General features: G+C 35.2%; 1 protein-coding gene across 2 annotated transcripts; it reads left to right on the top strand.

The window, feature by feature from the left end:
* The first annotated feature begins 268 nt into the window (after nucleotides 1-268).
* On the top strand, nucleotides 269-27855 carry LOC132282985 (uncharacterized). 2 transcript variants are annotated; one of them, XR_009471920.1, is made up of 22 exons: nucleotides 269-845; nucleotides 961-1114; nucleotides 1918-2249; nucleotides 3319-3400; nucleotides 3481-3811; nucleotides 6764-6822; nucleotides 9085-9174; nucleotides 13297-13388; nucleotides 13683-13781; nucleotides 13888-13965; nucleotides 15984-16068; nucleotides 16159-16217; nucleotides 16339-16408; nucleotides 16579-16670; nucleotides 17582-17644; nucleotides 17892-17958; nucleotides 19870-20142; nucleotides 20787-20903; nucleotides 23005-23157; nucleotides 23725-23870; nucleotides 26933-27123; nucleotides 27319-27855. XR_009471920.1 is itself a non-coding variant. In XM_059784843.1 (21 exons), the coding sequence occupies exons 1-20, from the start codon at nucleotides 415-417 to the stop codon at nucleotides 23821-23823; spliced, it is 2826 nt and encodes a 941-aa protein (XP_059640826.1). In that variant the 5' UTR covers nucleotides 269-414; the 3' UTR covers nucleotides 23824-23870; nucleotides 26933-27855. The 2 variants fall into 2 exon arrangements, 1 of the variants encoding a protein (XP_059640826.1); XM_059784843.1 differs by having other exon boundaries at nucleotides 26933-27855.
* Nucleotides 27856-27967: the final 112 nt, after the last annotated feature.

Genomic DNA, 27967 nt, shown 5'->3' with positions numbered 1-27967 from the left:
ATTTTATTTTTAACTAATAGAATGCTAATTTTATAAAAAAAAAATAGAGAAATTTTTTTTTTTGTTTTTATTGTGTTAAATCTTAATCATCTTAAAAACTTATATATTAATAAATACATTAATATTTTTGTTTCATTATAGATACAAATTTGAAACCATTCATAAATTCATATAATTATATGTAATTGTAACACGAGGAGGGACCAACGAGGGGGACGATAAAGTCTTCTGTTTTGAGTATGAGCACTGCGAAATGGTCCGAAAAAATTATCCGTAACGAAGCCCAAGTTCAGCCCTAGCCCACCGCCTAATCAAACCCAACCGTTAAAGTTTAAACCCAGCAAAAACCCTCTCCTATCTCTCTTAAAAAAACCGTCTCCTCTCTCTAACCTTCTAAACCTTTCTGGTGAGAAGATGCCTGAAGAAGACGCACAACTCGACCCCCTTCGCGGGTACGAGCTTTGCCTCCTTCGCTGCTCTCTACCATCTCCATCGCCGTCCGACCATCAAAACCACTCCACTTCTCTTCTATCCAAACCTTCCGATTACAAGAGCAGTACTCGTCTCCACACTCTGATCAAAGAATTGATTTATTTGATCGAATCCGGAGAATACGTCCGAGCCCTATCCTCTGATTCGGCTCGGACCGTCTTCAAATTCGCTCACTCCGATTCGCACCTCCTCGACGATGCCGAACGGTTTTACTCTGATTTGGTACTCAAATGTGTCAATTCGTTCGTAATTGATGATTCGGAAGACGAGTTTGACAGGTGTTATAGAACGTTTCTGGTGATGGGTATTGCCGTCGCAGCTTTTCTTGCTTTCGCTCAGTGCAACATGACTGGGTCAGTCACTGTTTAGAAATGATATTCCTCTGCTCGTATATGCTATTGTTTTGTAATTAATCAATTTAATTTTTATTTATTTATTTACTGTATTTAATTTCTTCTTCTTCTTCAGGCCGTTCCAGAGGTTGCCTTTGTTGCCTCTTACTGCGTTTGCCTTGAAAGAGGAGGAATTGGGTGGTGGTGGTGGGGTGGAATGGGAGGGGTGGGCGCGAAATCAGTTAATGTCCGCTGGTTCTGATTTACTTGGAAAATTCTCTAATCTTCAGGTACCCAATCAATGTTCGGTTTCATTGTTCTCATGAACTTATTCTTGTTATTATTGCTATAACGGTATTGTATCTACTTTGAGTACTATTAGTCTATCACTGCTAGGGAGTGGCGATCATGCTGTTCATATTAAGAATCAATTGGTTTTGATTATAATCTGTTTTGTGATTTTGTGGTGGTTGTTTTAGTTGATGCCTGAATCATATTGTTACCAAAATCAAACTTACACCCAAATTTGGGTGGTCTATAAATTTATGTCTATTTTTTCCCTCTGATATTTACGCACTTCGATTCAGGCAACTCGTAATCAAATCTTGGTTTTGTTTACTGTTTTAAAATATGTTCCAAAATTTTCAGTCGGTAGATTGAACTTCAAATCTATGGATACCTTTTGTGAAACATCTGAGAGTTAAAAAATTGGGAAATGGGTAACTTATAACCAAATTAATCAGGATTTACAAAAAAATTGATTATAACATTGTATATATGAGGTTTTTAGTTGAAATGAAGGATGTACAAGCTTGTGCATATTAGCATGACACTGGCAAACCGAGTTTAAAACGATACTCAAAATTTGATTGGGATTTAAATTCACATGTTAGCATATCCAACTCAAATTTATTTTATAACAGAGAGAGTTTTCATTAGTGCTTGTTCATTTGCCTTGACTATTGTTAATGTCAAATTCAGTTATCAACTTACTGACATGATGCAATTTTGTCGTCCTTGTTTACCATTATTGTTGCTTTCTTTAAGGCTTGATTTAATGCTGAGTATAAATTTGTATATATCTTTGTTGTAGCATATAGTTTTTGCGAAGTTGTTGCTCACGAGGATCACAGATTTATTGTCAGAAGGAACTATTTCTTCCATGGATGGACTTGGAAGCATCTCATGGTGGCTGGCTAGGCTCTTACTTCTTCAACAGAGAATGTTGGATGAGCGGTCTTCTTCTTTGTTTGACCTATTGCAAGTCTATATGTGTGAAACTTCACATCGTTTTGGTACTTCAGAAAAGGTAAAAAGTTATTGGGGTGCTAAGTTAGAGGAGGAAGAAGCGTCGACTATTGTTTCTATGTTTCATTTAGAAGCGGGAATAATGGAATATACCTATGGGCGAGTTGATCCTTCCAGGTGAGTTACCATGAAGTTGTTTTTTGTTTGAAGGGAGTACTTGTGGTCGTATCAATGGGTGTCTTTCCACAATATTGTTGAGTCCAAAAGTTACCATTCCTTGAGCATATCATTTGAGCTACTCATTCCTAATACACAGTGTATTTGAAGTTCACATCTGCAGAGCCAAGTTACTGGTTAAAAGGGCATTCTAGGTCATGTGTCAACATTTATTCAAAGTTCACATCTGCAGAGCTAACTCACAGTTTATTCTTATAGTATTAAGTGTCATCTTTTTCCCGCCTTAAGGTCTTCCGTGGGGTGGCAGCTTATATCTCCTAGTATGTGGCGTTGTATGTGTTCCTGTTTGTGTATAGGGGTTCTCTTTGCTTTGTTTTACTTTTTAGGTCTTAAGGATCCTTGATATCTTTATACATTGTATGATTTCTTTACTCTCAAGTTTTGTTCTTAGGTTTCCTGTAACAAATTAAAGAAAATCAGAAAAAGAATCAGTGTTCCTGTCTTGAGGGTTAAAAAAAAAAAAAAGGAAAAGGGAAAGTAAAAAAATAAAGAGAAAAATAAAAAAAGTGCAGCGTAATCGCTTAGTGGGTGCCACATGATTACACTGCAGACATCTTGGTGGCAAGTGGTAATATTTGGCTTGGCCAAGCTTTGGTGGTCATAACAAGTGCCTTTTAAAGAGAACTTAATTAAAGTTCCATTAATAATTTGTATTGGTTTTATATTTTATATTTATTTTTAATATATTGGTTTCCATGTACTAATTGTGGTTCGAGATTGGAGTAGAGCAATGTTTAAGAACACCATAAAAGGAGTATGGGTGCAAGTGCAATACAAACTTTTTGATGCCATACCATGGACTACTCCAATTTTAGAATTTTTTCCATCATGAAACATGTTAATATGTTCTTATCATATTATTTCATGCCTACTTACACAACTGTGTTGCTCCACAAGCCTTGCACTTTTACAGCTATCTTTATTTTTTGTTGTTACAGACTTTCCCTTTCGTGTTTCTTTCTGAAAACTCCCTTATGTATCTTGCTTGCTGATGTACCTTCCTGGTCAGGCTGCATTTTGAATCAGCTGAAGTGGCATCTGGACTTCAGCTTTCTGTAACCGGGGCTCTGGGTTTCCGCACTGTTCATCAGGTACCTAGTTTTGAAGTATTATTTGGAAATTTATTGGGAATTTTCCCATTCTTTGCTTTATGGATTATTCCTGGATATAGGTGGAACCAAAGGCACAGCTTGTACTTGTTGCAAACACTAGTGCATCAAATTATGGTGCTACCTGCTCTTCAGTGATCCCTGAAGTCCAGGGAAATGCTTCCAGCATTGATGGAGATAGTTTGATTCAACATCGTCATCAAACCTGTGAATCTTCTGATGTATTGATGAGCCCAAGATTTGTAGAAGATAGTAGAATATCTGACAATAGTGCAGAAGTCGACACTCAAAACGGTGGTATTTCTGGTGCTCCTCTGAATGCAATCCAACAGGCAGTTATTCTTGCACACTGCCTTTCTATAGAGAAGACCACTCGGCATGATGAAATGCAGAGTAAGATTTGAGACTTTTAAATTTGTTGATACAAATTATGTTCTTTGTTTCTCTGTTGTTTAATGCAAAAGAGAATGAGCTGTAGTATGGCATTTTTTGAAATGTGTTGTGAATTAGTTTTTTAATTTTAATTCTTCTCTTAAATGGTAGTTCAGGATCTTATTGATGACACCAGAAAGGCTTTTACTTTGTTGCACTTGTGGATTTTCACAAACAAATTGTGTACAAGTTGGTGGCTTATGGGAAATAAATTTTTTCTCCTATAAAAGAACTGTTTAGTTATACAAGGTTTAAGCTCAAGTTCTTGTTTTGTGCATTGTCGTCATCATCATCATCATCCTTTCCATTATCCCATATGTTATGTGCATTAAGAATTATTTATCTGAATCTTCATTAAGTTCTCATTAGATGCCATATAATAATAATTTGAATAGGATAATATAAATAATTCTAATAACGTAATTGTGTATTCCACGACCTGCAAATACCTGATGGCAATTGGGATGATTTCTGAACTGAGTAACTGATGTGCTGTATGGGTTAAAGGTGATTATAAATTAGTGAGATTAATATGAAATTTTCCTTGACTATGGTTTATGGTGTACACATAGATGCATATTGTCAAACACGGCTACGTTTTATTAACTCTTAGATCACCTACATGTAACATGTACAAGTCATGTGCACTCAAATGCAATAAACTGTTTACTAATCATGCAACAACCCAAGTGCGGATTTCGGACGCTACCACATCATAAGGTATCAGTTATCACTAACCACTGAAACAATAGAAGAGAAGTGCTTTGATTAAAATAAAATATATAATTCAAGAGGAATTTTTTTTGACCTTCCTTGAGGTTTTGCAACATGTTAAATGGACGGTTGGCCAATATTCGCTTCAAAGGGCCTTCCCCATGGGGAGTTCACCGTGTACCCCCTAAATTGGCTGATTGGATCAAACAATATGTCAAAGAACTCAATCTCAATGAGTGATCTGATTCTCACCCAAATTTTCAACTTTAATTATTATAAATTTGTAAATTTTCTGCATTTTGGTTGAAACATTGAAACAATAAAATGGTTTTTTTTTGAGAGCTTAGTTGATCCATCCCACACCATTTTCTCTTTCTAAGAAAATTCGAAATTCAAGCTATTTACAATAACAAAATGCAGACCTAGAAACCAAAATTGGTACGATCTAGAAACCAAATTGGTATGCCTTTAGCTAATTATTTTGTCATTAAAACAATAGACTGCAAGTATATTTATATGTATGATGTGTGTGTGTGTGTGTATAAGGTAAGATGTTTATAGTGATCTGAGAGAGATAAAAGCAACGGTTTGACAAATATCACTGTCAATTAAGTAGGAAATAATAACAAAGGAGCAGCAGGCAACATATAGTAGTGAGTTGGGTAGGAGTTGTTTAAGTCAGTAGGTGATCGAGATGGTTCAAATCTCAGCAACTATCTGGGGTGGTTATTAGGCATCGGTGTTTATAATTGCAATGACTATCTCGGATGGTGACAAGCACTGGGGAAAGGGTTGATCAGGGTGAAGGATTATTGCCCTTAGTTACCTGTGCCATTGCTCGTAACTTTCACAGGAGATGGTGGCTATAGCGTAATGCTTTTGGTGACCTAAGAGGTAACTGAAGTAGTGCTGTTAGTGTTTTGGCAGCTTAGGAGGTGTCAACGTGACTGCTAAGTGGCTACAATTGGAAGATATTTAGATCAGTAAAGGGGTTGGATATATGCTAAGTTGCTACCTGGGAGAATGGGATTTAAAGAGGTTGGGTTTCAGAGGACAAGATCACTTTTTCTTGATTGGTGAGATTATTATCTTAGAGAGAGAGAGAGAGAGAGAGAGAGAGAGAGAGAGAGAGAGAGGAGTTTGTGACTGGAATTTAATGCGAAGGTGGTGGCTTGAATTGTGATATTACCTAATATATTATACATACAGTGTGTCTGGCAATTTTTCATAGAAAATTGCTTATAATAAAACTAAAACAATGTTGTTGGAGTGACAAGAGGAAAGCAAGCACATAATAGTTATGTCTAAGTAATTTGTAGTATAGGGTTATTTAGTAATTTCTATATTGTTACTGTTTTGTTTGATTCTGGTTCATGTTATTTCTCATATCTAGTTAGGCCTAGTAAGAGTCATTCTAAGATTTTAAAACACTTTACTTCGTTGAAATATTTGTTGTAAAAGTTACTAATTTTGTAGCATAGCATCTTCCCTAGAATTTTCTATTTTAAGAGTGATGCTTGAGTTGAGTTGGAAGTCCTTTCTTGAAACTGAATCTCCGGCCTAGTTGTTGTTTAAAAATCTTTACATTCTGATGCAATTTGAGTCTCAGCTCTCATGTGCTTATTATAATGAGTGGGATTTTAGCCGATTTGCATGTCTCTAGTGTCCTCAATCATCTATGAAAATGGCAAAGTGCTGTAAAACATAATTATATATCAAATGTTTTTTCTTGATTAAAAGGTGAAACCTTATATTAATTTGACTGTAGTTTTCAGTCAAACCCTCCTGGGGTAAAGTACTTTTCTCAATTTTTCCCTCCTTGTTTGCTGGGTTTTTTGTTGCTGCTACACTAAGAAACTTAGATTGTCCTGCATCACATGGTTATTGAAACATGATGCTTGAGCTCCATGAATGAATGAGCTCCTTTTGATTCTAGCAAATCTAATAGAAAATATTTTGTGAAGAGGAGACCAGAAGTGGTGTAAATTAAAGACCTATTTGCTATCAAATTAGATACAACTTGTGGTTAAGGAAATTCCAAGTGCCTTGACCAACATGAACATAAAGGAAAAAGGGCAGTTTATCCTTACAAAATACAACATATATTTATGAATGTGCTTATAATATCTTCAAGCAGAGTAAATATCTTAAAATATTTTGATTCATAATATCTTATTCTTAGCCATCTTTCTGTTTCAGGGTGGGAGATGGCCCCGTACATAGAGGCAATAGATTCTCAACAGTCCTCATACTTCACTGTAAGTAGACTTCGTATATCATGATTTTTCCATTTACATTCTATGTTCAGAAGAATTCCAAGTACCACGAGAAAATGATCCAAGGTAATAACTATGAATAGTCATCGACTCCCGAGATAATGGCTTTTTAAGGGGCCAGTTTACGGGCCAGGCCTCTTTCTGACCTGAGAACTAGTATCGCTTCCCCACCCAGCTCTATCAGCAGGCCCTTTCTCTTACCTTTACAATATTCCGAAATGCATCCGGCTCTATCTATTCATTACAGGTCAGGCAAATATCGATCAAAACTTCTGTTACTAGAAGTCTAGTCTCTCTCAGGGCTAAGGCCTTCCAAGGGCATTAATAGGCTCTATCTCGCAACCTATATTATTCGTCTAAAGCTGTGTGGTCTAATCTCTCGGCCGGGGGTCCATGACCTGCTACTCTTGCTGGGAGGCCTTGCCCCACCACCCTTTCTTCTTTGTTTGGATCGTGGACAGAGACTTTCGCATGCCTCCCATAGGTCAGTTTCATCATAACATCCTTCTACGTTTGACTATGTTTGAGATATAGTAATAGTGAAGTGACGGATATCCACCCGAAGCGGCATTCATTGGTAAGGTGCTTAGTTCCGGTTCTTAAGAAGAGAGGACTGCCCCAGCAACAAGGCATGTTAAGGCTCCTTCCTTTGGTGTTGATGAGGTGGTCTCGTCAACATATCTCTCATCATTAACAATTTTTTTTATAAATGTGGAATCAGATTACAGATGTAATTACTTTTTAGACCAAGGATTTGTTATGTAGATGTGTCGTGTGTTGGTAAATTCCTTCTCAAAACTTGTATTGTAATGCGTCAAAATGTTTTGAGTTGTTCGAGAACATCTATTAAAGACAATGCAGACACAAAGTTGCAAATAACACGTCATAAAATTTGCGAACTTGATCACATATTTGGAGCATGGGTAAAAATGGCCTTAGAAAGACCCATCATGACGTAGGCTGATTTGATTGGGCTCATAAATATGTTTTAATAGTGTTTTCGAAAAATGAATTTTGAATTTAAAGTTCTACAATTTTTTCGAAATTGGTTTTTGAACTGGAGAACAATGGTTATTGATTGAATGGTTGATCGATCAAGCAGTTTCCATTAGTCATCGGTCAAATAGTCGATTGATAAAGATTTTACAAGAAAAATATTTTCAAATCCAGAAAGCATTGATCGAAGTGTTGACTGGTCGAGGGATGTCCAAGTAGGCTTCGATTGTTGGTTCGATCGAACGAACTTGATGAACATATTTTTGGTAATTTTGTCAAAACACAATTTTACAAGGATTCTACTTACTAATACGTATGAGACTTCTATATGGCTATAAATATAGTTAGTCTAGGCATGAGTTGGATGTCTCTCATGATCTAGAGAGAGAAAATCCTTGTGAGAGGGGAATTTCCTACTTACTCATTCTAGGGTTTCCTCAGTGTACATCATATGTGATTAAGTGTTCATCAAGGAGGAGTTCAACAATCCTATTCTATTCAACTGATCAATCATTAGTGTAGAAAGGGCGAGGAATCACAAAAGAAGCAAATCCTGATAAGCAAAGTTTGTATACAAGTGGACAGTTGGCCTTGAGACTTTTGGTGGAAATTTCTGCGTCATATGTGTTGAGTGGTAACTAGGGTTCTAGGGTGAGGAACTGTTACTTTGGTTGTAATATCTTTTCGTGTAGTGGACTGTGCATGTCTGGACTAGGTGGTTTCATGGTTTTTTTACGTAGAACTCTTTCTTTCTCTGCTTTACTATGCTTCTATTTGATGCATGATTGCGTGTATGATTATAGAAATTGAAAATCAACCAAAATTGATCAGAATTCTTTATTTATAAATAACTATTTCAATTATATTGAATTCAGATTTTAGTGTAAAATAGTAAATATCTGGTGTTTCAAAAGTGATAGATATCATATAAGTTAATCCTATCATCGTAGACCTTCACTTGTGATCTTATGTTGAACAACTTGCTTCTTTGCACAATGTCGTTAAGAGTTCTGAACTTGTGAGGAATCTTGGGGCTCGCTTCCTAGCTATTATTTGTAACGTCTTTTAGGTGTCAGAAATAGTCTATTTGATATATGTGTGTGGTTATGGTTGTTCAGTTTCCTGCAAATTTTTTGTTTCTCAATATTCTTTCCTCTTTTGTTGGTTTATTTCTATGGCTGGTCCTCTGTTTCCTTAGAATATGTTCATTTGTGATATGAATATGGTTTTGACGTTATCCCCTTTCAGATTCAACGTTTTTGTGACATATTACGTATCCGATGGGAGTCTACTCGTAGTCGCACAAAGGAGCGTGCTTTATTGATGATGGATAAACTGGTATAAATTGCGTCTTTGTTACATTATTTGCTTGATCTTTCATTCCATTGTCTGCTTGATCTTTCTAACTGCCCATGCCTGTTTCCCTGCATTTATACAAGTTAGAACATATGCTTTATCAATTTTCTTTGTGTGCTTGTGTTGGATTTTTATTTATTTCTTGGCTGAGTTTGTTGTTATTTCATTTATTGCAGTGAATGATTTAAACCGTGCACAAAATTAAAGATTTCACGTTGAAGATTGAATTATCTTGGTTTACCTTATTAGATATATGCTTTTTCATTGATCTTGACAATGGGTTTCCTTTTAGTTCTACACTTCTACTAAACATCTTTATTGTAATGGTATTTATTCTGGTAGTCTTGCATGTAAATAATTTCCTGCTAGTAAGATTAAATATTAATGTTGGTTGTGGACCAATTTTAGGGTGATGTTTATTAAAATAATTTCCTGTTAGTATTAATCAAATATTACCATGAATGGGTGATCAATTTTTGTGAGATGTTCCACTTGACCAGCTAAAACTCCAATATATTAGTTTTCTACTTTGTTTCGTTTCAGTAAAAAATGGTAGAATAAGTCCCTCGTAAATTGTGTTGGACCAGATGCAAGCTGTTCTGGGTCTTCTTTGGCATTTTGGGTAGTATAAAGATTATTCTGCTGGTGCTTAAACAGGTGAATAAGGTTTATCAACGTGTGAGCATTATTGAAAACTAAGAGAAGGTGAGAAACTCGAAGCAGCCATTTGTACTTGCATCTCGTTCCATCTCTCTCAAAGTTGGATAAACATGAAAGCAAGAAACTTTCATTATTGAACCATTTCCAGTCGCATTTGGATTTCTATTTATTTTCTGGTGTTTCTTCAATTTAGAAGAGAGGTACTTAGATCGGTATGAGAGACTAATAGCTTTAATACTTGAACCAGAGGTTATACCGTGTGTATTAATTCTGAGTATTATAACGACCTGCAGTTTTTTGTTACACCTTGTAATCCTGTCTTGTTAACCTGAAATTTGTGTGAATTATCCTGCCTTATGTTATGTTACATTTGATTCTTGGAACATATTTATGGAGAAAGTCATGTCATTGTTAATTTCATAAATGGATGATTTGGTACAAACTTCTGAGTTAAAACCAATATAAAGTGCAATAAAATAATTAAAACCTCTTTATAGGTGTCACAAGAGCTGTTGCCTGGTCCAATGGTATAATCCTTGAGTGTCGGTGTTGTTGGCGTGAGTTTGAGCCTTGAAGCAGTCACTTTTGCAAAATACCAAAGGATAGATTGATCAGGTTCCTACCTCCTCCTGGCAAAAAAAAAAAAAAAGAAAAGAAAAGAAAAGAAAAGAAAAAAGGTTCCTACCTCCTCAAGACTCTGCCAGAGGGACTGGAACTGAGTAATGCATTATTTTATTTGTCATAATATTGGCAAAAAACAATTATAATCATTAAATGACAACAAATTGAAATAAAAATGAGTATCATTGACTTTCTAGTGATTAAAAATTCAGGGCATCGACAAATGATTCCCTTGCGCCTTCTGATGACACTGCTGTGACTGTTACATAGGCTGGTACTGCGATGAAAAACACAGGCATGGTAGCACTCCTACAAATGTACTTCAAGAGCTTCATTGTGATGTTCTTCTCTTTTGTTGATGAGACATATGCTTTCTTTTGATGACCATGTTTACATCTATAAAAACCATGGAACTGTTGAATGTTGTTCACTATTAGTCTTTCAGACATCTCTACACAACTTTGTAATGATGTCAGTTTAAATTATCCATATTTTATGTATGCACCATCGTACAGAGGGAAAACTTAGATTGACCACGGACTCAAAAAATTAATTGAGTTACGGCTTTAGAAAATCAAAAGAAAATCGTTATCCAGTCTTTTTCATTCATCAATATAGTTGCACTTTTCCTTTAACAATTTTAATGTCGTTTCCTTGTTGCACTAGCTGCTCCTTCACTCTTCTTCACTGTAGCTGCTCCCTCAGTCTTCTTTTGCATCTTTTAGACCAAAAGCCTTCCGGCACAGCTATAAAAGCAGTGGAGGAATTTTAATAAATGCTCAAACACCAAAGAGTTTGTGTGGTTTGGCAATGTAAATATATGTAGGAAACAATTTCTGTTATCCTAAAAATTGTGTTATGGCAATGTTTTAATTCAGATTATGTAGTTATTATTTATTTATTATTTTATTTTTTGCTGGACCAAAGAGGCTTTTGAAGATTTATTCGTAAGCACCAATTTTGTGGAGCAAGAGCGTGAGAACACCAAGATTAATGGCCCTTTCAAAATTAATGGTTTCATTTTTGTAATTTTCTAATTGTTCCAAAGTCTTATAAGTTGAATTAATCAGATTCAAAATTTTTATCTCTATCTCAGAGTATCTATTCACTCAAAACTGATTTGCTTCCATTTCCACTTTCCGCAAGCGAGCCTGGTCTTAAAATCCAGGAGTATTGCAAGAGTATCTCTAAAATAAATATGCGTAATTAATATCTTCGTACATACTTTTACGAAAAGTTATATCATCTATGATAAGTGTTTGAAAGAGTTAAGGCAATGTAAAAAAGAGAAACAAGATGCTTCACATTGTCAACTAGTTCTACCTTGCTGAGCAGTTGTCAGCTCTTGCTATTTGAATTTGGTCATAGGTTCAAGTCTTTTTCCCCATATGATTAAAACACTGCAGACTGCAGCCAGTCTAAAGTTGGTTCCAGGTTCACACAGTTTCTGGTGAGTGAAATTGATCATGTCTTTTGCAAGTCTACCTTAACTTAATCATGAGACTTGTGCCTCTACCAGCAAAATTCAAAAAAATTTAGCTTGTGCAATCGAGTAATTTAGGATCTGTGCTCTTGCATGTTCTAATTGGTGGATTCGTGTAATCTTGTCACCCTACCTTTGCAAATTGCCACTTAAATTTAAATCCATATCTGTTGGAATAATTTGTTGGTTTTCTGGGTGAAAGTGACGCATGTTGCTCCCTACAACAAATAATCCAATGCTAATTATGTGTCCTTATTTCCTCTTTTACCATGCATGCATATTTATTGCGTGTTATGCCTGTGTTGATTATATTTGAAATAGGATTTGATATTCATGAGCATGCTTTCCTATGTCAACATTCTCTGAAAGAGGATGCGATGTTCATGAGCTGTGTTACTCTGCTGCATTATTAAGCATTTTATATTATTATATTGCTACCTTTCGTATGAGACTCTGGTTAGATGTATCACGGTGTTGGCTAGTGACCATGATTTCTGGCCCACAGTCTGATCAAAACTTCTTTTTCACTTGAGCAATTGAATAGTTCCAACTTATATGATATACATGATGTATCCTTGAATACTGATACCTTGTAATGCACCTCTTTCTGATTTGTTATTATTTAACATCTTGTTCCTTCAGGTGGAAAATAAGATCTTTTATTGGCACATTTGATATATCAATTTTGTTGACCTTAAGCCTTAGAATTTATGGAAAATCCAACGATGCCCTCATCAAATTATTATACCTTCAGAAATATTAAAGTTCCAATTAACTTGGATTTTCTCAGATTGGACTCAAATTGGTCTCAAGGTCAATGGTTTTCCTTTGGACAACTATTTGAGGCCAAAATTAATTTTAGTTATATGTTGTTAGAGGGATCCTTGTATTAGAGTATTCTGTTTGTAAATCTGATAGTGAAAGTGAAGCTAAATGGTAAAAACTCCATGGTACTATTGTCCATTACTTTATGCGTTGCTGAGGTCGATCATTTTAAATATTTAAATAATATTTAACATTTTTTGCTACCTGTGCCTTTTCATTTCACAAGTGATTGGTTTTCTTGTTTAATCAGCAACAGATCTCGCTTATCAGTCTTTTTGTATGGGAAATCCTTATGCTTTTGATACTATTTATTTATTTATTATTATTATTTTTTATATATTTTAATTCTAATCATCATCCTTGCCTTAATCCCATATGAATGGGGTCGGCCACATGATTTTCCATTCTATTCTAGTACAAGCCATCTCTCCTATAATATTTAACTTCTTTTTTTTTTATTTTTTATTTTTATTTTTTTAATTCTAATCTTTTTCAATTATTTCATCTTATTTCAGGTTCAAGGTGTCTATGAACTTTCTCCTGGAGTTGCACAAAGAATTTACTGTTGTTTTGGAGCTTACATCCCCACTATTCCTGCACTTCGGAAGTACAACCTTTTTTCATTTACCATATATTTTTCTAAAAATTGGAGTTGCGCAAAGAATTTACTGTTGTTTTGGGGTTCATATCCCCACCATTCTTGCATTATGGATGTATAACCTTTTTTCTTTATCATATGTTTTTTCTAAACTTGGAACTTTACAGTGAGATATCTTCTTTGAGCCATTTATTTTTCTTATCCTACTTTCGTGTGTATTTATTTTGTTTTCTTAATATCTTCTATTCTCATTATAGGGTTGATACTGTACCAAATTCTCATTTTCTTATCTTTTGATACTAGAGAATATGGCGAAATTTTGGTCAGTTGTGGCCTGATAGGGGAGGCAGTTAAGGTTTTTGAGGATCTAGAGTTATGGGACAATCTCATATACTGTTACTGGTATGATAACAGCCATTGTCTCAAAAAATGAATTTTGCTTATGTTATATTTTAGCTTCTATTATTTCCAATGGGGGGTGTGGTGTGAAATATCTTTTGAACAACAGCTTATTGGAGAAGAAAGCGGCAGCGGTGGAACTTATTAAGGCACGACTATCCAAAATGCCCACTGAGCCAAGATTATGGTATGTAAGCTTGACTTTTACTTTTGTTCATTTAGTTTTTTGTTCAACTTTTTTCCATATATTGTCTCAATTTTGGCGCTGTTGAGGTATGCATGGTTCGTTGATAAAGTCAACATTGTAAATATTGTATAATGTACTCTCAAGTTACCATTAATTCACATACTGACTTGTGATTTTAATCTATTCGCATCTTTCTGCACTCTGTTTCTTTTAAATCACTTTCAAAAAGGACATTGCCAAAATAGTTTAGTCAATTTTTAGAATTGTTCATAATAAGTGAAAAGAGAGAAAAAATAGAACATATTCAGTTTCATGCCAGTTAAATCTGATCTGTCCACATTAATTATAGCTTCTGGGTCGCTTATGGTGAGGCAGATCAGGGTGTTACTTTTGTCTAGTTGCTAGAGGGAATGCTTTTCCTCTTTAATGGATTACCAAATGGTCTGCAAGGATGATAGGCAGGGTCAAGTCCTGTGAGCCAGCTGATTCTTGGCAAAAGGGATGGTCACTACAGGGGTTCATTTCAGCCGCAACTATTTGCTGGTTTAGTTGAGAACTTCCCATCATTTTCTGTCCTTTGCGTTAGAGGAAATTGATACTCATCAAATAAAGAAATTTAATATATAAAAGCAGGATGTGCTTGGTTTAGTCCTAATATATTTTACATTTTCTTAACAGTAGATGATACAAAAACTTTATTCATAAAAGTATCCTTACATCCCACTTACATGAATTGTGGTTTCCTATATTGATTCTCTTGCAACTATTCTATGATTCAACTTGCAAATAATACATGGTTTGCCCTCTTTCTACTTCACTACAAACTCTATTCTACTCAAATAAAAATTTCTACCAGTTGACCTACAAGAAGAGAATATATTTTTCTTTTATGACAACAGACTTATTGTAAATAGATGTTATTCTACAACAGTTTCCCGTTTCCTTTCCCTAGATTATCAGATCTCCCAAGTAAATAGTCTCTCTTGGTTTTCTCTGCAAAATTCTCAAAAAATTAGCTGCTCCTGGGAAATTTTTTGTCCTTGACTTGATCTTTGTTTCAAATTGTCTTGGAATATAATTCCTGTCTTATAATGTGAGATAAATTTCAGTAGTATGATATCTGTGATCTAAAAGTTGTTACATATATTGTTCGTCATTACTATGATTAGTTCAGTTCAGTGTTCTCCCTCATCATCCAAGTGATTTTGATATGCTAGCCAACTCAGAAAAGTTGTGGTTTAACACTATCCTCCAAAATTTCATGTACAAACATGTTGTCCTCTATTGTGATTGATCCATCATCTATTATTCCACTAAATCATTCTGGGGTCATTGGAGACGCAATGATCTTGGTCATTCCTTTTTGAAGTTAGATAAAGCTTTTTTCTATTTATGCGTGTGTATATATAAAGAGGCCATTACGCAATATGGTCTCCATTAATCAGGGGTGCTGGAACTGGAAGGGACAAAACTACATTGTGACACAATTTTTGGCATTATTTTTATAAAGTGACTACCTTCATATGCAAAAATACATCTCATGCTTGGCAGGTTAAACTTTTATACTGCACCAAGCAATGGCCCCAATCTTATTCTGCATGGGTGTAATGTTAGGTAGAAGCTGGATGGATTGATTGGCTTAAGAACTAATAGTTATCGTTTTTCTTTTTTCTTTTTTTATCTCTTTTTTTTTAATTTTTAAAAAATTAATTATAGTAACAAAGGACCAAAATAATTTCTGTGATATTCTTGGTTGTTTCTTTAGAGATTCAGAATTTGTTTCCTTCAACCAAATTTTGTTTTTATTATTAAGTTTGTTATTGTAGTTTCTGGTTTGATTACTTTTAAGGCTTCTTTCATATACAAATACAATCACAATTTTCTCTTCTTGTATCTATTGCATTTATTATGAATATGAGTACTGGTTTTCAGATAATTTTTCCCTGAAGAATCAGTAAGGAGCTAAATTAGCACTTGCATTATGTATCTCAATAGACTAAATTTTTTTGTATTTCCAGGTGTTCACTCGGTGATGTTACAAATAATGATTCCTGCTATGAGAAAGCATTAGAAGTTTCAGACAATAGATCTGTTCGAGCGAAGGTGGTTTCCACTATTTTGAATCAACCAGCATTTTCAATGTTATTCTTTTTTTAACATGCTGTATTTACTTTTTCCGTTCTCTTTTGGCAGCGGTCTCTTGCTCGCAGTGCATACAATAGGGAGGACTATGAGACATCTAAAATCTTATGGTATGTTGCATCACCCTTCACTCTCTCCCTCCTCTCACGTTGCAGTTAAATACTCCACCTTCATTAATAATTGTTTATCCTCGGTTCAGCTTTACAATAATTTCTCTCGATTTCATCTTAGGGAGTCTGCTATGGCGTCGAATTCTTTGTATCCAGATGGGTGGTTTGCTCTTGGATCTGCTGCATTGAAGGTTTCTTATATGATCTGCATCATGTTGATTTTGAATTGATCTGGATTTTGCACCCATAAGCGTGAACCTTTGATATCATTGCATGAATTTTCACTAGTGATTAAGAAATTCGTGTATAGCATTCCTCTTTTCTTCTACATTTCTTGAACTTACGTCTGAATATAATACAGGCTAGGGATGTTGAAAAGGCACTGGATGGATTTACTCGTGCTGTTCAACTTGATCCAGAAAATGGGGAGGCTTGGAATAATATTGCTTGTTTGTATGACGTTTTCTCTTCATGCCATCTTCTGGAATTTTATAGTAATTATGATGCCGAGGCACTACTATTTTTTATTTATTTATTATGATTATTTTTTGGGCTTTCCCTATACTCTGCAAAGCCCGAATGAGAAATCTGACCATTCTATTGATATTCAAGTCTTCAAGCAAACCCAGGTTTAGTATAGATGGAATTCCCAAAAAGAGTTTTATTAGTTCATCATAAATTAGAACGAATGGACTTATCAAAAAAGAAAAGAAAAGGAATGAATGGGCTTGCTTCCACGGTTAAAGTTCTGCATCTATTTTTTGATGTATCTTTCGTTTACTTCAACAATTGATTTTGTCATTTCCTAGAAGGTCTGTTGTCCATTGTTTTACTTGTCTCAAACAATTGAAATTGTATCCTCGACTTCAAATTTTCATATTACTAGTAGTAGCAACTTGAAGAATCAAGATTTAGCGCAAGTTTTATTGACTTGGGAAGAAGTTTTTATTTTTATTTATTTTTTATTATTATTTTTATGTGCTTTCTATAAGTATGTGTTTTTGCTGATCTTGTTTATTATATTTCCTTACGTATTTGGAGGCGAGAGTAAGAAGGAAATTATCCTTTATGTGTCCTCCCTACGTGGGGTGCTTGAAGGGTAAAACTGGAGACATAAGCTCAAGAACTACCACTTGGAAACCAGCAACATTATTAAAGACTTGTCAAAACACGAGTCTGATTAATGGAAGTTTTATTTATTTCTTAATTCAATGAAAGTTTTATTCTAATTGCAATAATACAGAAGTCTATGAGAGAATCATGGATACCATTTGTTTTAGAGAAATGGAGTCTTGATGCTAAATGCCATTTTACAATCTTTCATCTGTTTTAGTAGATCATGATGCCCTTTATCAAATTTGCAGGCATATGATTAAAAAGAAGAACAAAGAGTCCTTCGTTGCATTTAAAGAAGCACTGAAGTTCAAGTTCTGTCTCCTTCTCTCTCTGTCTCTCTCTTAATTTGTGCGTTTGTGTAGATTACTATTAGCATATCTGATACCACGATTTATGGTATGACTTACCACAATAGCAGAGATTTGACTATGCATATGTTATCATATATGATACCACGATACCATAAATCGTGGTATCATATATGCTAACAATTACATCTTGTTTTTCATTGTTATGCAATGGCTGAAATAATAATGTGCCAAGCACGATCTATCGCAGGAGAAATAGCTGGCAGCTGTGGGAGAATTTCAGTCATGTCTCTGCAGACATCAGTAATTTTAGTCAGGTAAATATTTTGAATGCAGAAAATTAAAAACTATTTACTCTTGCATATTAAACAATCTGTTTCGACATGAAGCAGGTGGTCTTTGGTCGCTATACATGCTTTAGAAAGCATCTAAAGATAACATGTGTATATTTAAGATTTCTAATAGGATAGGTGAATACAATATACGTCCATTAAATAACAATATAATGCACTTGAATAGTAAAGCATGCCCACTAGTGCTTATATATACCTGAGAACATTTTATTATATGAAGAATGACCTACCAAACCTCTTCATTTGAGTGTTCGGCCGCACATCCATATGAACCTATAGCACTCAGGTTGGGATCCCTTGCTCATTATTTTTACTACAACATATCCTTTGGTTCTTTAGAGTTTGGTTTGCATAATTCTCTGCACCACATTGTGGAGGTCTTTCCACACCACTTCCACCACCTAGTCATCGGCACCTATAATGTCAGCCATCATGCGAGGATTGTGTCTGGGGAAGCATGCAAGAACCTAGACTCTCTGATACTATTAAAAGGATTTTGAGAGTTTCGTCAGTCTAGGGTAGGGAAGCATAGTAGACACCTTTTTGTTACTGACTCAAAGGAAAGGCCGTCTTAATTTGACCTTATCAATAAAATGGTTGTGGAGGTTGCCAAGGAGCAAACACTTTCTTTGGAATTCGATTAATAATAGTAAGTATTTAGCAAAAAAATAGGGTTCTTATGCTCACTCTGGTCCTCAGAGGGTTATCTTAGTGATGCATACTTGCATAGATTCATTGAAAATGCTTTTATACGTCATTGGAAATAGGGTATTTTGGTGGGTTTTTTTTTATACACGAATATTTCTCATTTCTTTTCATGGTATGTTATGATATCTTAAGTGACAATGAAGGACCTATTTGAGCTTAGTGACCTTCATAACTTGACGATCTTCCTTTATTAAGAGCTAGCTAGATTAGGTCTAGCAATTTTGAAATAGACGATCTTCCTTTATAAGGAGTAAGTTTTACTTCAGATTTAGTCTTATTTTACGTTTCCATTTTGTTAGTTTGTTCACTTTTTTCTTTCTTTCTTTCTTTTTTGTTTTTTATGTTTTATTGAGTTTATGGTATGTCATATACAATATGGTTTGATTGTATCCATGACCCATATTTTTGTTAGTTATAAGTCCACAAGGCATGCGGACACGGGTTCAAATCTTAGGGCAGCTACTTTTTATCAGATATGTAAAAGGTCAGGTTTGTTCACCCTGCCCAGCACCTCACATAAACAAAAGTAAAACTTGATCAGTATGTGTTTTTAAGTAGATGAGTATAGTCATGTACTGGGTGCTTATATATAGCTTTCAGTAGATCTTATTAGGTTTTTAATAATTACACTCGAGTTTGTGGTCTGAATTTGTCCTAATAGGAGATTTCTTGTGTCTAGTTATCTATGGAAGAATCTATCCCATAGAAACCAGTTTGGGAGTGTTCTCCAGCAGCATACGAAGCCTTTTTTTAAGTTTCTGATTCAATCATACCCAATCTTTATTTTCTTTGATATTTTACCCTAAAAGCTTGCTTCATAACCCTAGCCTCTTCCTTTGCTTATGAACAATTCCTATATCAAAATCTAAGGTACTTACTCTCCAGACCATCTCAAATGCATCTTTTCTACAATTCCAGCAACAATGAGTCAATGACTATCTGATTAATGTCTTTCTAGCCCCTTTTCAATCTAGGAACCCCATGACATTATTATGCTCTTGCTGCTGTCCTACACCAATGATTATCGATGGGTTTCCTCTTCATATATATGTTCTATGTTTATGTCACACTATGTTTTGTAAAGTGCATTTAGGACATTATCAGTTATTCTTTGGATGTTGATCAACCATGCTACTTGACAATAATTTGATGATTCTTTTCTTTTAGGCACTAGAAGCTATACAGATGGTGTTGGATATGACTAACAATAAAAGAATTGACACCGAGTTGTTAGAGAGGATAATGCTGGAGATTGAAGGAAGGGCTTTAACTAGGTCTCATTCTTATATGTCCACCGATGAACACAATGATACCAACCAAATTCAACTTGCTGAAACTGTTGTCAATTGTGTCGATGAGCCAACAGATTCAGAAGTTGGGATGGCAAAAACACGGGAAACTGATCACTTGGTGGAGGTGCTTGGGAAAATCTTACGGCAGGTGACCAAATTCTTTGATGATCTTAATTTTCCATTTCTGAATTTGCTTTCTTCTTTTCCTTTTATCTTTGGTCTTTGAACTGACTTTGTTCCTATTATATTGCTATATGTATTTATAGAAGCACGACTAAGACACAATGTGTGTGCACATTTGTGCTCGCAATGCATTGGATCTCATACATAATGTGTGTGCCTTTTGTTTTGTTATTTGAGTTAGCTCGTGATTGGTTTATGACCATATTTGATATATTTAAGTATTTGGAGATAGGTTACCCCTCGAAAAGAATCTCTTTTAGTGGCAGTTTGTCAGCAATCAGTGCATATTTTTGTACATTTTTTTTAGTCAAGACATTCAGATTCCTGATTATATTGTACAGAAATTAACGTTGGCTATGCATCAGAGTGATTGATCAAATTGTCTTTGCATTAAGATTATACTAGTGATAGCATGTGAAGAAAATCTTGCAAAAAAAATTATCCATAAAAATGATTTTTATACTTGAATGAACTGATATTTGTGTGTTGGGGATGAGTCCAATGGTTGCATCAGAAGTACATAGATTTTAGCCGAAGAGCACATGCTAGGATTATTATCTGTCAACGATTCAGATTTGGCTTTTTTTTTTACCCCCCTCCCTTATTTAGATTGTTCGAAGCGGTGGGGGAGCAGACATTTGGGGCTTATATGCTAGGTGGCACAAACTAAAAGGAGATCTCACAATGTGTTCTGAGGCCCTTCTAAAGCAAGTTAGATCGTACCAGGTATTTCCATCTATGCAATACTATATTATGTCAGGCTTTACAATTTTAGATTGTTCGGTAGATCATTGATTCTTTCGTGTCTTATAATTTTCTTACATGTTCTTGTGTGGATTTGACATTGCTGAACCAGTGATGTAAAGTTAACTTTGTTTATGAAAGAAGATGAAGGAACTGAACATATCATCTACGCATCTTTTGAACATATTATTGTTACAGTAGCACATAACAAATTTCATGGAGAAAATTGCAATGTGAAGAGTTTTTCGAACTACTTCATATGCTAGTTCATGAGTTTATTTTACTTGTTTGTGGAAGTTCCACAAAAAAGACTTGTTTTGCCACTGATCACAGCAAATGTGATATATTTTACTGTGTTGCATGGGCACTTGCATGCGAAAACATGATATGGAAAACATGACGCAACATGGACATGTTAGCACTCTGGATTGGGTAGAACTTGGACACGTCGATGACATGATAAGATGTAATTCTTGCACACACACATATATACTTGTGTGTATATTTGACATGATACTATGTAATTATTGCGTATATATGTACTTGTGTGTATATATATATGTTTTTCCCAGAAATTACTTGTGTGGATATTTCCATATATGTATATATGCATGTAATTAAGTGTACAGGTAGCTCTCCTCTTTGCATTGTCACTCCTTAAAACCATTATATGGTCTTCTTTTTGTTGTCATTAAAACCTTTATATGTTGGTATACCTTTGCCTTTAACTTGTCCAACTTTTCAATAAATCTTCATTTTATTTATTTATTTGTATATTTCTTGACAAACTTCCTTATTTTCTATGCTAAACAAAGTTTTCCCCTAACATTTAACTAACTATATTGCCATGATGCAAGGTATCCAAAAATGTGATGATAGTGTGTTCAGAATTACTACGTATGAATTTCATTTTAAATCCTGTGTACAACTTTCAACATGTTTATGCCATGTGTCCATGTGGGTCTAAGGGGGTCAGTGTCCATGTCCAAGTCTGACAAGAGGAGCTCCTCTAGGCTATTTAAGTGCCCCCAAGTTTTAAAAGTCTATGTGGTAAAATTTATACCTTGGACTTGGTTAAGTTTTTCTTTGTATTTTATAAGAAATGATAGGGGAATAATAGTATGCGTGGCCCTAGTGTTGTCCTCATGAATAGTGCTCTTACATATTCTCTCATAGAAAATAGAGAACTCTCAACAAAGAAACTGATATGGTACAACCTATAATAAAAAATAAAGCCAAAATAATACTAAATGGCAATGAATTAGAGGGTTTTGGATGTTAAAATTTTAGGATGTAAGACTGATTACATGATAGTTATTGCCAAATGCTACTTCAATTATGCTACCTTTTATCTGAATTACTGCATCTTTTTTGTGTGTGCATATGTGTGTGTGGGTGACAGAGAGAGAGAGAGTGAGAGAGAGTCTTTTGATTTGTCTCCTCTCGCTCCTCCTTTTCCCAAGTAAGCAAACTGAGAGTAATAGTGTAAATGGCAATGATTTAGAGAGTTTATGGATGTTAAAATTTTAGGATATAAGACTGATTACATGATAGTTATTGCCAAATGCTACTTCAATTATGCAACCTTTTATCAGAATTACTGCATCTTTTTTGTGTGTGCATGTGTGTGTGGGGGTGAGAGATAGAGAGAGTGAGAGAGAGTCTTTTGACTTGTCTCCTCTCGCTCCTCCTTTTCCCAAGTAAGCAAACTGAGAGTAATAGTGTAAAAGCAACAGGGACCTTTTCTGCTTTGCTTACATAACTAGTTTGTGAATGACTCATATCATAACTGAAGTAAAATTGACATTTGCCAAGCTTGTATAATTTCTGCTTCAGGCATATTTAAATGCTTCTATCTGCATTTGATTTTTACCCCAGAAGTTTTCTTGGTTGAATTGCAAGCACAAGAATAACTGTTCTTTTGTTTCATTTATGTGGTTCTAGGTGCTGCAGATAGGCTAATTTTTTACAAGCTTCCAAGTCTTTCCAGCCTTTTGACAAAATTTCTTTGTTTAAGGATTGTACCTTACATGAATAATTTGGCATCAAGGCAGAATTTAAATCTCTTTTGTCTCTCTCTCAGGGTTCTGATTTGTGGAAACATAGAGATCGATTTTTGAAGTTTGCACATGCTTCTTTGGAACTTTGTAAGGTGTATGTGGAACTCTCTTCCTGTACTGGTAGTCATAAAGAGCTCCTTGCAGCTGAGATGCACCTAAAGAATATAATTAAGCAGGCAAGTCAATTACTTTATTATTTTAATCCGACTTCGTGAGCTCAGTTGATTGTTGTAATAGTAGCTCTGGATTGAGATCTGGATTCTTACCTGATTATTTTGGAAAGAGGAAAGTTAATTTAATTTTATTTATTTTTTATATTAAGAGATGAGTTAGGAGAAGAATGGAAGACCAAAAAAGCCCCAGCTCATATTTTACCAAGAACATGTTTTTGACCTCTTTTTTTTCTGTTGAGGATGCATCTTGGCTGCTTCGTAATATACACCAATGAAAAAGTAAAGCCTAGTTAACATAGAGGGTAAGAGACAAACTGAAACTGACATGGAATGAAGTAATAAGGAAAGACCTTAGGAAACTAGATATAATAGGATACTTAGCTTGTTATAGAAAATGGTGGAAGAAGAGAGTTCATGTGGCTGACTCCATTATATAGGGGACCACAACAAGCACGTTGATGGTAAGTTAATGTTACTGATATCAGAACTGCTGCCAATCTTTGCGCTCTTTTTATTTTTATTTTTTTTCCGTATTATAGTGACAGATGATATTCATTTGTGGAATTTCAGGCTGAGAGTTTTTCAGACACTGAAGAATTTAGGGATCTTCAGGCTTGTCTTGAGGAGGTGCAAATGAAACTGCAGTCCAATTCAGTGCCAGCTGTTTAAGTTTCCTTTTTGAGATCATCTTTTCCAATATGTTAGCTTCTGATGAGGTGAGATACCTTTTTTTTTTTTTTTTCCCTAGTTGGTGCTCACACACTCCCCCTCCAAGGATTTGTTTTCTTTCTGATGAGATGAGATACCTTTAATAGTATCGTATCCTTGAATTGTGATGTTTTCTTCTAATCAAGTCATGCAAGCATAAATCCCTAAATTATGGTTAATATAAGTATATCAGATTCTAGTTTAAAATCATATAGCTGCTCTGGTTGCGATTCTGAGACCAGGTGCCCTTTCAAGATTTCATGATTCAGCATGGATGTCCCCTTGTCTTTGTAGTATATATCATATAACTTATATTACTTTGTCGAATCAATGTAAGATAATGTAGCCCTAAGATCATTATTAGTTACATTTTTTTTTGGTAAGTAGAGATCATTATTAGTTACATGAAACGTATTACTGATCCGCTGACAAAGAACATGAGTCATGGTTGAGAGTTAGCACTTGTCTTCTGGAGCAACTGTGCTGAAGTATTGACACTGCTTGGTGGTAGATAATTGAATAGAGGGCTGCAATTATACACCCTATAAATTCTTCTAATTTAGTGAAGCTATAAGGTGGAAAGGTAGTCACTATCTTTTTCGTCATCGCCCTACCCACAATAACTACAATAGTATACATATATACCATAAGAAACATGTTAGTGGTTCCATCATTTTGAAAAAGAATTTGTTGTGTAAAAGAAACATACAACTTGTTGGTACCATTTCCCCATTAAAAATGGAGCCTGACAATTCTCGATTTGAGTAGGTACGCCCAAATCCTATAGTACCCTTACCAGCTTCACTCTTGTATCAACTTAAGACATGGTTACTATACAGCCAATTGCGGGTAGTATGTATGATCAAGATATAAAGATTCAATCTTCACACATCCCAAGTTCACTGTATAGTCAAAATTCAAACGTATCTATCTCAATCTTGTGTCCATTTTTCTCTTCGAATTACATCAAGATGAACTTTGAAGGAGTATGGAAGACTACTCTGGGAATTCGGATTATGGTGGGTCACTGGGGTGTCATGTGGAATTGAACAGATCTCCTGTAGGGATCAAAGGTGCAACCTTTGCAGAAGCAGAAACTCTCCTGCATGGCCATAGTATTGTCCAAACTATTGATTCTTTGAAGCATACTAGGCCTTTGCAGATAGTCATGTACAGCCTTGATTGCAATAAAATCGCCCCTTATGAAAACACAGCATTCTAAGAAGTTTTATTATTAAGATCTCCATCCTTGTCTATATCTATATTCCATTATTTTACCTAGGCCATCACTCATGTCCATGTCATCATCTAAGAGCTTGCTTGCCTAGAATGACTCCTTAATATACTTCAATATCCATTAGCTGCTGCCTCATGCTTGTCATGTTAGATCTCATATTATTTTTTTCTGCTCATAATAACTCCTTCATAACAAAAAATTGCTTATCTTTTGCTTTAATGTATCGTTGTTTTTAGCATCCTCACTGACAATCAAGTTTGCCTATCATATTGCACGAAAGGGTCTTGCGTTCTACACCAGACATGGCTGGATGCTCATGTGCATAATTAGTTGTAACAGAAAATCAGGGGAAAAAAAAAAAAAAAAATTCCTCGAATCACCATAAGAACTCAGTTTATCTTGCTCCAAAGCAACAACACAGGTTTTTCTGGCACGTGGGAAGGCAAGACACTTGAGGGGCTGCAGTGAAATGAGGAAACATAAAATGACAAGTTACCCCAAGTCAGAATTCTTCTAGCCCTTTAACACTGCTCTCTTTGTAGTCTTGGCATAATAATACAAAAGAATTCATTGGGTCAACACTTCAAATTATACACTAGAAGCCTGGATCGCATTAAGCTAAAATCAAATATTGTAGGGGAGTTCATGTGGCGCAATTATGATTTCACTATTGCCTCGGAGGAAAAAAAAAACAATTATCATGTGCAATCTACAAACAAGAACAATTTGTGAAGTTTCTAAAATGTTTGAAAATTACGTAATGTGCCTTCAAACCACAAAAATTATGAACCTATCAATGAGTCGGGACCAAGTCTCTTGAATTACTCCCGTGCATAGTACTCTACAATGTACATCCATAATCTCTACTGCACAAAACCAAATATGAATAGACTCACTACCTTCATGATTGTCACTATTGAAAATCAGCTTGTGCCGTTTCTTGTTCTTTAATTATGTTTTCCTTTTCCTTTTTCTTTTTTCTTAAGTTTTGTTCTCTTTCTCTCTCTTTTTTTATTTTCTTTAGTTTGATGCTCCTCATAAATTTCGTTAGAATGGTAGCTGAATTCCACTGAGTTATTCATCTTCCACTTCTCCTTGTTGGTAGACATGTTCAAGTTGGCATTGACTTTGGAATCAATCTTCTCTCCTACTACCCACAAAAGCATTATGGCCTTTGCACACATGGAGAGAGAGAGAGAGAGAGAGCTCCACTGAGTTATTTGTCTTCCACTTCTCATTATTGGTAAACACGTTCAAGTTGGCATGGACTTTGGAATCAAACTTCTAGTCTCGTTGCACCCTCAACAGCGTAATGGCCTTCGCACACATGGGAGGAATGTGCAGAGAGGATTTTTATCCATCAGCTGTCATATATATATATATATATTTTTTTTGTCCTGAATAAGAAACTTCATGAACTTTTACATTTAGGGTGTGTTCGGCTGTATGGACTTAGAGCCTTGGAATTGGAATTGGTGAAATATGAGAAAAACAACTAAGAAAATTGAACCAAAATTTTCTCAAATTTCAATTCCAAAGCTCCAATTCCATGTAGCCGAACAAACCCTTAGTGAAAACCCCTTGGTTTTTATCCATCAGCTGGTGTATTATTTTTTTCTTGTATAAGCAACTTCATAAACTTCTAAATTTTAATGAAAAACCCCTTTTGGATCACTTCATGTCAACTCTACATGAGAGAGAGAGAGATATCTGTTAGCTGTTTTAATTTTCATCTTGAATGAGAAACTCCGTGAACTTATATATTTAGATGAAACCCTTTTGGATTATTTGCATGTCACAAGTCTAAACTAGTATTTACTTCTATAAATGCAGAGAAAACAGGCATGATTGAATTACTGAAAAGACACTGAAGGGACGCTTGTGTTGCGTGTGCAAAAGGAGAGAGGAGATTACTTATACCCACATTTCTCTGGAAGAGTCACTTTTCCTGAATCTGTTAAAGAAAGCTGCAGGAGTTCTGATTTTATAGCCTGCAGAATATCCAAAGATCAGATATTCCTTGGGTAAGTAATCTCAATTATCAAATTTGTACAATCAACAATGCCGATGGTATAGTTATTAAAATATAAAATAGAGAATGTCGATGATATTGTCATCTTCTAATCACGTTCCCTCATGTAAGTTGTTCTAAGCTCGCTAACAACATTTTGGACCAATTGAAATATTAGTCCTTTCTATCAAATGTCTTGTTATTGTAGCAATACATTACACGGCACAATCCCAAGGGATAGAGAGGATAGCCGGGACAACGCTTCACGTTATGGAAGTCCTGAGTTTCATGATGTTGGAGGCCATCCCCCTAGTTCTCATCCTGCCTGATGCATGTGAGGTTATACAGTTTGTAGGAGGCTGTCATGTGATCAAAGAGACATGGAGTTGGAGTCCCTCCCTAGTAGAAAAAAGTGCACATGTTTTGGGTAACCTATTTGTTGCAGTTCATTCTAAATCAGTGTGTAAAATACCGGATGGACTGAAGCAAGATTGGTTAACGACAGTCTGATGACTGCGAACCTGTGAGGTACTTTTGATAGGGACTTTGATAGTCTAAGTTGATGCCCAAGTGGTTTCAGCTCCGGTGCCTTTCAAGTTTTTCATAGGAGACGTTAGGAAGTTTATTTTATTTTATTTTTCCTGATACATAAGAGACGTTAGGAAGTTAATGAAAGGGAAGCCCAACTGGAGAATTTTCTGTTACCATTGGAACATCAATGACACTGGTCATGAAATTGGTCTCTCATGATATTGTCCGTCTTGTGGAAATTGTTGATAATGTCAAGTATATTGTGGGTTTGGTGGAACTTGTTCAATTGCATATTGGATAAGAATCCGAGATGCACTACAATTATT

Source organism: Cornus florida, unplaced genomic scaffold (assembly GCF_030987335.1).
Source record: "Cornus florida cultivar Cherokee Brave unplaced genomic scaffold, ASM3098733v1 CherokeeBrave_3.0.0_Hap2_Chr11, whole genome shotgun sequence".
In the NCBI taxonomy this organism is placed as follows: Eukaryota; Viridiplantae; Streptophyta; class Magnoliopsida; order Cornales; family Cornaceae; genus Cornus; species Cornus florida.
The sequence above is the reverse complement of the archived record's forward strand: the minus strand, read 5'-3'. Positions and strand labels throughout refer to the sequence as shown.

Coding starts and splice junctions, on each gene's coding strand:
- LOC132282985 (XM_059784843.1), top strand. CDS start 415: ATGCCTGAAGAAGACGCACAACTCGACCCCCTTCGCGGGTACGAGCTT. Junction 9,175..13,296: donor TATTGATGATGGATAAACTG/GTATAAATTGCG, acceptor ATCTTATTTCAG/GTTCAAGGTGTCTATGAACT. Junction 16,409..16,578: donor TTGGATCTGCTGCATTGAAG/GTTTCTTATATG, acceptor AATATAATACAG/GCTAGGGATGTTGAAAAGGC.